The sequence below is a fragment of the Amyelois transitella genome, chromosome 9, assembly GCF_032362555.1.
Source record: "Amyelois transitella isolate CPQ chromosome 9, ilAmyTran1.1, whole genome shotgun sequence".
In the NCBI taxonomy this organism is placed as follows: domain Eukaryota; kingdom Metazoa; phylum Arthropoda; class Insecta; order Lepidoptera; family Pyralidae; genus Amyelois; species Amyelois transitella.
The window spans coordinates 11,752,753-11,764,028 of NC_083512.1; the positions used below are offsets into that span (position 1 = coordinate 11,752,753).

General features: G+C 38.2%; 1 protein-coding gene across 1 annotated transcript; it reads left to right on the forward strand.

The window, feature by feature from the left end:
• The first annotated feature begins 683 nt into the window (after positions 1-683).
• On the forward strand, positions 684-4,733 carry LOC106129773 (uncharacterized protein K02A2.6-like). Its single transcript, XM_060945943.1, has one exon. It carries the CDS (start codon positions 684-686, stop codon positions 4,731-4,733), a length of 4,050 nt encoding a protein of 1,349 aa, XP_060801926.1.
• Positions 4,734-11,276: the final 6,543 nt, after the last annotated feature.

Here is an 11,276-nt window from a genome sequence, read left to right on the forward strand (position 1 = left end):
TCCAATATTATATTCATAAAATGTTGAAACTCCTATCCATCCTCCTTTGTGCCGCATTGACGCAATGCACGCGTCCGATTGTGTTGTTTTTTTACTTTTCGATTTTCGAATTATAGTCTAATTTTATTCAAAAACAGCTCCGTATTTTTATTTTAAAAATCCCAAAAATAATAAGCGACACTTCAAGACGCAGAACATCGATTCATTCGTGATTCATCTTCGTCATCAAAGCGATATTATTACACCCAATAAACTGAAAATAGTTAAAAACGCGGAGTGAAGTATTGCAAGAAAAACAACTGAAACTTTAAAATTAAATAGTATACAAATCAAACCAACTGGCATACATTTTGTCTAGTTCCTAACTTCCTTCCTCAACAGAGATCAGGCTCACATGCTTTACTACGAGTTTACATTTGTACATAGAAGCACGCCTCTTTCCCGGAGGGGTAGGCAGAGACTGTGGTGACATCTCTACGCCACTCGTTGTTGTGATTATTATTGGTGCATGTCATTTATTTGTGGGTATTGAATAAACAAATTGGTCTTGGTTCAACCTGCCTTTCAATTACGACATGGTGTCAGGTGTCGTCTAAAATAATTAATTTTCGGTATAAAAAGTCGACTTTAAGCTAAAATTAAGTGTTCGTACGTAGAAAAAGTGATAGTGTTTTATTATTACTATGGAACACGCGCGTCCGCCATCGGAATTATGCCTAGAGGGCGGGCCGGCAAACCGCGCTGACGCGTGGCGAAAATGGTACAAGCAGTTTTTGGTGTTCCTGAAGGCCTCGGGAGTCTATAAAGAACCGACAGATGTACAAGCCAGTCTCCTCATTAACCTGATAGGCTCAGAAGGTTACGACGTATATACTACGTTTAAATTCGAAAAGGAGACTGATCGGGAGAATTTCGACAAGTTGGTCAGCAAATTTAATGAGCATTTCGGTACGAAACAAAATACTACCATGGCTCGTTTCAAATTTTTTACAAGAAATCAAGAAAATGGTGAATCTGTCGATGAGTACGTCACAGCATTGAAAATACTTTCGCAGCATTGTGAATTCGAGCATCTCGAAGAAGGTCTGATACGCGATCGTGTTGTTTGCGGGGTCACCGATGGAAAAATACGTGATCGATTACTGAGAGCTGAGGATCTGACCCTCGCACGAGCTGTGAAGATTTGTCAAGCTAGTGAGATGTCTACAGAGGAAAAACGGCAGATAGAAGGAACCAAGGCGGTAACCGACGGGGGCGCGTCGTCGGCAGCCGTGGACGTGGTGTACGGCGGCGCAGGCGGACCGTCGCGAGCGGCGCGTGGCGGCTGGGGCCGGCCGCGGCCGCGGGGCCAGCTCCGTGCGGCCGGCGCTCGGGGAGCGGCCACTGCAGGCGGCCGACGCGGGGCAGCTTCTAGGAGTGCGTGTCGGGCTTGCATGAAGGATCAGTGTGACGGAGACTATAAGTGTGCGGCTAGAAATGCTCAATGTTTTTGGTGCAGTGAACGGGGACATTTTAAAAGTGCATGTCCTAAGTTAAAGAGCAGAGTATACCAAATTGAGGAAGAGTTATCAACTGACGATTCAGATTTGTACTACGTCTCCACGGTCGACAATTTCGGTGACGGTATGGACAGCCACAAATGGTATGAGACTTTATTTTTATATGGTAGTGATTTAAAAGAAAGATTTAAGCTAGATACTGGTTCGGATTTAAATGTAATGTCCTTGAAAACATATTGTAAATTGGGTTTGAACTTATCAGAGTTAACATCAGATAATACGAGAGCTTTATCGTTTTGTGGCAATTTTATTCCTATTGTTGGATCATGTTACATCAATTGGTTTTATAAAAATAAAGTGTATAAATTACGTTTCATAATTTCTGAACACGACTGTCAAAATGTGCTGGGCAAATTTTCTTGTGAACAACTAGGCTTAATAAAACGTTTATATTCAATAGATATTAACCAGTATGATGATATTTTCAAAGGTTTGGGAAAGTTGCCTGGCAAATACAAAATAGTAACAATTCCGGGCGCGCAGCCGTCAGTCTGTCCCGTTAGAAAAATACCCGTGGGCGTACGAGATAAGTTACGAATCGAATTAGATCGAATGGAAAATCTAGGCGTTATTAGAAGAGTGACGCACCCGACCCCGTGGGTGAATGCAATCGTAGTGGCGGCGAAAAAAGATGGCAGCATTCGAGTGTGCCTCGACCCGCGGCCGCTTAATAGGGCCGTGCGACGCGCACACTACCCGTTGCCGACGCTCACTGATATCGCGACTAAATTAGAAGGAGCTAGGTATTTTAGTAAATTAGACGCTCGATCTGGATTTTGGATGGTTCAGTTAGATGATGATAGCGCTGATTTATGTACGTTTGGAACACCATATGGCAGATACCAGTATCTACGTTTACCTTATGGTATAAACTGTGCATCTGAAGTTTTTCATCAAAAAATACGTCAAATATTAGAGGGCTTAGAGGGCGTAGATTCATTTGTTGATGATGTCATAGTTTGGGGGTCTTCAATTTCAGAACATGACGAGAGGCTTAAGCTTTTATTAAATAGGGCACGTGATGCTGGTATTAAATTTAATAAAGAAAAATGTGAATTTTGTGTTCAAACGGTAACTTACCTTGGACATACCTTTAGCTCCAAAGGTATGCAAATAGATGAAAGTAAACTTAAGGCAATTCGTGACATGCCGAATCCGCAAGACAGGAGTTCATTAGAGCGTTTTTTGGGCATGGTAAATTATTTATCAAAATTTATACCACATTATTCAGAGATAGCGGCTCCTCTACGTATCCTTTTGAAAAAAGACTCTGTATGGAATTGGGACGAAGTACATGAAGCGACCGTGCGGCGTTTAAAAGAGTCAGTGTGCGCCGCGCCTGTACTGGCTTTGTATTCTGCGCGCGAGCCGGTGCTGTTATCAGTAGACGCGAGCTCTCGCGCGCTCGGCGCAGTGCTCATGCAGGGCGGCCGGCCGGTCGAGTATGCGTCATCCACACTCACCGACACGCAATGCAGGTATGCTCAAATTGAAAAAGAGCTGTTGGCGATCGTGTTTGCGCTCGAACGATTTCACCAATATGTTTATGGCCGTAAAGATGTCACAGTGGAGACGGATCACAAGCCATTGGAAACGCTATTTCATAAGGCGTTGGATTCCGTTCCAGCCAGACTGCAGCGCATGATGTTACGTATACAGGGATACGATTTCAAGGTTACGTATAAACCTGGAAAATATATGTTCGTTGCAGACACCCTTTCGAGGGCACCTTTACCTGAACAGTTACAACAAAAAGTAAGTGATGAAATTTCGGAGCAATCATGTTTTCTTATAGAAAATGTTAGGTTTAGTGACAGTAAATTGAGTATGATAAAGGAGCATACAATGAAAGATGAAGAATGTCAGTTAATTATAAGATATATAAAAAATGGCTGGCCGAATTATAAGTATGAAGTGGATGAAAGAGTAAAAGAGCAGTGGTCGTATAAGGAAAGTTTTGAATATGTCGATGGTATAATATTTAAAGATAATTTGGTTTATATTCCATTTAAGTTAAGGTACGAAATGGTAAAGCGAGTTCACGATGGGCATATGGGTATAGATAGATGCAAACGGCATGCGCGGGATGTGATGTTCTGGCCAGGGATGTCTCGAGACATCGAGAGTGCAGTACGCCGCTGTGCGACGTGCGCCGAGAGGGTGGCGCGGCCCGCGCGGGAACCGCTCTTGCCACATCCTATCCCGAGCCTGCCGTGGGCTAAAATAGGCTCGGACATATTTCAGAACGGTAACAAGTATTTTTTAATCTTAGTCGACTATTTTTCGAATTATATCGAAGTTTGTCCACTGCTGAACATTACTAGCAAGACAGTCATAACAGCGATGAAGGATCAATTTGCAAGGCACGGCATCCCACAGGAACTGATAACTGATAATGGGCCAGCGTATGCCTCGAAGGAATTTGCTACATTTAGTAAGCAATGGGGGTTCAAACATGTTACGAGTTCGCCGAAATATCCGGTATCAAATGGACGAAGTGAGAAGGCAGTACACATAGTTAAAAATATGTTAACCAAATCTTTGTCATCTGGTTCTGATTTCTATTTAGGGTTGCTAAACCTTAGAACAACTCCCAGGGATGGAATTAGCTCACCATCTCAGTTACTTATGGGACGCAGGCTTAATTCCAGGCTCCCATCTCACGACTGTAAACTGCAACCCAGCCGTGACAACCGTGACGATTATAAGGCTATCACAAGCAAGCAAGCCCGCGACAAACAGCACTATGATAAACGAGCACGAGCGTTGCCGGAGCTGCGGGCTGGGCAACGTGTGGTGATGGTGGACGCCGGAGACAGGAAGCACGCGCGCGTCCAGGCGCGGGCGCCACAACCACGCTCCTACTTCGTAATAGACTCAACAGGAAAGCGGTACAGAAGAAATAGACGCCATTTAATTAATGTGGAGGCAGCTCTTTCTTCTCCATCCCAATATACGCCCGAGGAGCAAGAACATTACGAGGAAGAGGATTGGTCCATGGCCGAAAGTGAGGACAACGCAGATGATCCTACGTTTGTTTTAACCAGCGGGGATGGGTCGCGTCTCTCTGAGGACTCCCGGGGTGATATTTTGAAAGGCCGGTTAGATCGCGCGCGCAGACCGGCGGCTGAGGCGGCCCGCACTATTATTGCCAAACTAAATAGGGAAAAATAAATCATAATGCAATCTGAGCTTAAAATTAGAATTGTATAAAATTGGTATAAAAGATTGTACTATGTTACTTCACCCAAGCTGTTATTGTTAATTGTCCGACTTCATAAAATTAAATGTATGTAAGTATTTTTATTTTTGTATGTATGTTCACCAATTTTCTTAGTCATTTTTTTTTCCAAATTTTCGATTAATATATTTTTGTTTAAAAGGGCTTATATATATCAGCGGTGATCCCATAAAAATTACAATGATAAGATTAGCCTTTATAAAAAACTGTAAAAATATACATTAATCTAGATATATAATATATATATATTAAGGTATGTAGTATTGAAGTCGGTTATATGTTTATTTTTCTTGTTTTTTTTTTTCTCTATGTATATTATTGTTTAAGTTGCTGACTCATAACATAACAAATTATTTTAATTTTTTTTTTTTCTGTTAATTTTTTTTTGTGAGGGAAAGATGTTGTGATTATTATTGGTGCATGTCATTTATTTGTGGGTATTGAATAAACAAATTGGTCTTGGTTCAACCTGCCTTTCAATTACGACACTCGTCACAACGTCCAATCAAACAACTACTGTCAATCATCGCGAAGAAATTGACGCGCTCAACCAATAGCAGCGAAGAATCTAAATCGCGATTTCAAAGATTTCACGGATTGGAGCATAAATACAACCTCCGACACAACATCGTCTGTCGCGCAGTTCCCCAGGCATTACACCTAGCCTGGCGGAAGATCTTCCCTTTGGTGGCGGTCGAGCCGAGTCATCACTCCCGCTACAGAGACTACATCTTTCCACTGGGCACAATTCCTCCATACATCTTTCACTTCATCCGCATACATGCAATCTCTCTTACACTTCCAAGTTCTGTCAAAATATATATGTAGAATGTGTTATAAAATTCTCAGTTATAAGTTGTTGGCGGTGACATTTTCTTATTTTCTCTAGTGTTTTACGCCATACACCCTCTGGTTTCGAGTCACAAAACTGTAAGATTTATCCCCGGCCGGCTTCAAACTCATTAGGTGGAGACTCGCGGGATCTCACACAATCTGCTTTGTTCTCGAAAACTCTACGTAAAGTAGATCAAACGATATCCTACTACGTGGCTTTGTCAGTCTTGTTGTGTTTTTAACGTAACAAATACTAAGTTATATTATTGGTAGATAAAGTAATTTTACATACACATATAATTAATGGTACGAGTAGATAAAGTAATTTACATACGTATAGTCGATATCCCTTGCTGGGTGGACAGAGCCAACAGTTTTGATAAGACTGAAAGGCTGAAAGTAACTCTATGTATAACATTGAAATGGGAATTAGAATTATTCAATTAATTATCGTTTTGATTTAATTACGAAAGAGTTAATTGAATTTATATGAAAATTTGCCATAGAATCAAATCTATAAAAATTGGTTATGAAAGAATAATAAAATGAAAATACGTCTCACTCTCAAAGGTGTATGCAGTGATTACACCTTTCCAATTTTTACGATCGTTAAATACCTAGTTCTTTCATTACATCCACATTCATAACCTTCTTCATGCAAGCTCGGCGGTTAAATCTCTCAAATTATAAAATGTGGGATTCCTAATTTGACCGAGGTACCTACCTCCATCTAGATCTTCCTACTTCAACCTTCCCACTTTTCTTTACTTTTAATTTTATGTGCATACATATAATCACGTTTATATGCCTTGCGGGGTATACAGAGTCAATCGTCTTGAAAATAATCAAATTTTATGTAGTAACGCCAAACATATCTCTTTTTACTACGCTTTTATTAGCTTGGGTTGTATGTATGTATGTATGTATGTAACGGAATCTTTGAGCTTAATTTTCACTGATTTCTAAACGTCTGATCAACTTGGAACTTTGCACACGTATCAAGGACCGATGACAATGCAATATTTTGATAAGAGTTTCTCATTATCCTTATTAAAACTGCCAGGATTAATAAATTCATTTTTAGATCCTTCGTATGAGAGTAAGAGAGACAGAGATAGCACCAGTGCCAGTAATCTCCATACAAGAAACCAAGAAGTTCTGACGTATAATGAGTCAAAAAGAGATGTAATATATTTCCATATAATGTTACTATTAACCTGAGGCTTCTTGATTTCATCGCATTGCTCAATTTAGAATTACCATTAGAAACCATAGTAGAATTAGTAGAATATTTTAAAACAATAAAAAATATATAAGTAATAAAACAAAATTAATAAATGAAAATTGAACAACTAAATTTACAAAAATACAAGAATAAAGTTACTACCTACAGAACTTTGCGATATTTAATACGTATTTAACATATTAATGCAATTCTTGAATTAACATTAGGTATCTTTTGCCTATTTATAATAGCAACACTGTAATACTCGTTTGGAAAATGAGTGACAGTTTTTTATGTCAAATAAGTTTTGCAGAAAGTTTTGATTGAATTCGATTCGAACACCTGTAAACTTTCTTTCTGTTGTTTTTTACCGGTGTCTGTGTATTTACCTATTTGCACTTTGTTTTGTGCTGATAACTTGTCGTTATTTGGAGTTTGGAATCTTCCGTTGAGTCGAGCTTTGTTCTTCCGGATATTCGTGTGATTTTATCATCTGAGATTGGACTCTGACTGTGTTTACTGTGTTGTGCAGATATTTTGAGATAGGACTCCTGTAAAAAGTACCTTATTATTTGAGATAGGAGTCCCAAGTTTGTGTTTGTTTTTGTGAAAGACAGATTTTACAACAAAAGTGCCACGATGTCTTCAGATAAACTTTGTTGCGTTCCTGGTTGTAAAGGCAGTGGAGGTATGTTTGAAATATTTTTGTTCCTGTATCAATCTGCCTCTTAATCTTGTGGTTTGATTCCTGGCAAGGCCACAATTGAAAATTATTACGTTTGGTGGATAGTCAAAAATATTATTAACAGTGATTTATCACTATAAAATTCTTTTCAACTGGGTTTAACAATCATCATACATATAATCACGTCTATATCCCTTGCGGGGTAGACAGAGCCAACAGTCTTGTAAAGACTGATAGGCCACGTTCAGCTATTTGGCTTTAAGATAGAATTGAGATTCAAATAGTGACAGGTTGCAAGCCCATCGCCTTAAAAAGAATCATGATGATGAGAATATTATGAGATTTAATCCAATCAGGCCACATATAACTTTAAGAAAGTTAGTTGTGAAAACCTCTGGCGATGGGCGCATGGTTGCGAAAGTCTTTTCTAGTAAGATAGTTATACCAGAAGTGTTAACTTCCAAAAAATAATTGTATAAAAAAACTAAAAAACTACCCGTTTTATTGCAAATCGAACTAAAAAATAGAAAATAAATAATAGTTTAAAAAAAACTAAAAAACTACGCTTTTATTGCTAATCAAACTAAAAAATAGAAAATAAAAATTAATGACAAAGGAATTCAGTAGTAGCAAGTCGAACAATCAGTTATAGTCAGTTGTAGTAGTAATTACCTCGGATTAAAATTATAACAAAATTAAATTTATAAACAAAACAATTTAAATCAGAGTAAAAAGCGTGGGGTGCATTTTACTTCATTTTCATAACTCTCTTGTCATAAATATATGCTAATAGAATGATTTTAATATTTACTACATCAGGCACCCCACGCTTTTTACTCTGATTTAAATTGTTTTGTTTATAAATTTAATTTTGTTATAATTTTAATCCGAGGTAATTACTACTACAACTGACTATAACTGATTGTTCGACTTGCTACTACTGAATTCCTTTGTCATTAATTTTTATTTTCTATTTTTTATTTTATCTATATAACCTTTACATTCAGATAATTTTAACGTGAAGCAATCCTTACCCACTCAGATCATTACCTTATAATATACCTTTCGTTTACATTTCATGAAAAATGGCTTCCACCCTTTCCTTGTACCTAAGCGTTTCTTAATTCCTCGGCGGTACCGGGTTCGAATCCGCCGTCCGGTACACTCGGCTATAAATAAAAGGTAAGATAAATGCAATCCCTGAGTTATGGCGATTTCGACCCCAACGGTACCCTAAAAGGTCAACAGGGGTTTTCTTTTAAAAGGTAATTAATAGCTAAGGATGGAATCGAAGTGCTGTGTGTAAATTATAGCCTGTCTTCACTACACACCTGAGTAATTTAAATCTATTTAATGAGAAATATGTGTACACTCATGTAAAGTAATATTTTTTTATAAATAACTAAGTATATACGGGACTAACACAGATTGAGTTAGTTACATAATTGTTTTTCATGTCAAAACGAGGAAAACTATATACACAATTTACGGTCCTATGAATATCTTGAAAAGACATCGTTAACTTAAACCGAGCTGTAGTTAAGGAGTTTTCTCATGACCATCGCGACATAAAAATGCAAAGCTGTAGGCAATTCAAACATTCAACAATACACCCGCCGTATTTACGAGAAAAACCACTGTTTGCAAGTGAATATTATTTTTTGCACTCTTATTATTAAGAGGACCACTAATATGCAAATCTCCACCGTTCTTACTCTGCCATTAAACATTATTTGTTGGAGAAATTAAAACATGGAAGCAAAGCATGGTGAAGCAATTGTCATGCAAATTCGGTGTACCGCTAGCCAAGAGGGGAAAATTGACGCGGTACAAAATTATAATATACTTTTTTATTTGGAGTTAAGTGTTGCGGCGATCAGGCTGGTATTCCATTGATGCTTGCGATGTTTTTAGTAAATTTATGGACTTCAGAATAGGGTCAATCCACTCTCTTTAAATTAATGTCGTAAAAAGCGAATAAGGGATAGGCTTATGTACTTGGGATTCACTCTTTTAGGTGTTGGGCTAGCAATTTGTCACTATTTGAATTTCAATTCTATCATTAAGCCAAACACCTGAACGTGGCTTTTCAGACTTTTGATGACTATTGGGTCTGTCTGTCCCGCGGGGGATATAGACGTGATTAGGTATATGTTATATTCTGTTTATGGACTTCACTTCTATATTTTAATTTACTTATTGCTTCTTATGAAATTGATGTAATAAAACTAGAACCAGAATTTTTGATTAAATCCATGTCACAGGTTTGAGCAGAACTGCTGCCAAATGATGATGGAGATCTTATAATTATAAGAATTTGGTTGAAGCAACTCAATCAATAAATTCATAGTCATAGCACTTAAAATAACAAAGGCTTATAAAATTAAAATTAATTGAATAAACAATTATGAGTTAGACAAAGTCACAATAGTCGTTACAGCTGAATTTCTTGAAATCTACGGGACAAAATCTGCAAACGGTATTTTTATTTTATCCAATTTATTCACTGACATTCAATTACAATACAATTAGTATTACAATTCACACTACGCATAGCGTATCTACCGCAGCAGTGGAATTCGGGCTTAACATTAAACTTTTTATATTTGCCGTTAAGTGTTTCGGCAATAAATGGCACGGGAATGACGCGGGGGAAGAAGGAGGGGTGCGGGGGGCGGGGCGGTGAGAAATTACGTTATTATTTATGTTAATTCTAAACGGTAGATGACGTCTAACGTGTTCGCGGCACCTTTACTTACAGTTAGGGCTGACAAGAAAAATATGCTCAGTAAATTGAATTTGGAATTTCTTTTTGTTGTTGAACGGTTAAGAGAAATGACGGTGCCGTGTTGATGTCGTCAGAAATAAAAGCTACTATGTTTCTGGAACCCGACTTCGAAATAATAAATAAATATATACGGAAAAAATTACACTGATTGAGTTAGCCTCGAAGTAATTTCGAGACTTGTATTACGAGATACTAACTCAACGATACTATATTTTATAATAAATACTTACAAATATAAACATCCAAGACCCAGGCCAATCAGAAAAAGTTCTTTTCTCATCAAGCCCTGACCGGGATTCGAACCCAGGACCTTCGGTGTCGCCGACAAGCGTAGGTACTACCTACCGCTGCGCCGCAAAGGTCGAAATAAAACAATGTATTATATCGTCAATGGAATAAAAGCTCTAGAAAGAGTGCCTGAATTGCAACTTGATCAAATAGGGTACGTCCTGGTTAGAAAGTGTATCCTAAACCGATGAATTTGGAAAGCTTAACAAAAATGGATGAAGCGGAAAAGTATCCAGAGATCGTGGCAAGTGGAAAGATGAAGTCTCTTTAAGATCGGTGCTAGTTGTGGCTGCATTATGACAAAAATGTTAAGTCCAGCAAACCGTGTCTTTAGTTCAAGGCACCTTAATAGAATAGTACAACTTCATCTCTTTCCCATGTATGTAAAAGGCTACTAGAGAAAAAGGTTCTAGTGTGACTTTAAGCATGATCTATTAAGGGTCATCTTGATTGTGGAGGTCAGACCGGTGTCGTTTTGTTTAAAAACCTGACCCAGTCCAGGATCATATAAAAACAGCGCATCCCGGGCTCCTTTCTCAAAAGTTATGGCTTTAAAGATTAATGCAAGAAGGAAGAAGAGTTAAGGAGGTGCCGCGAACCACACGGCACATTAGTTATTACAAAAATCAAGACTAATATTATAAAGCTGAAGAGTT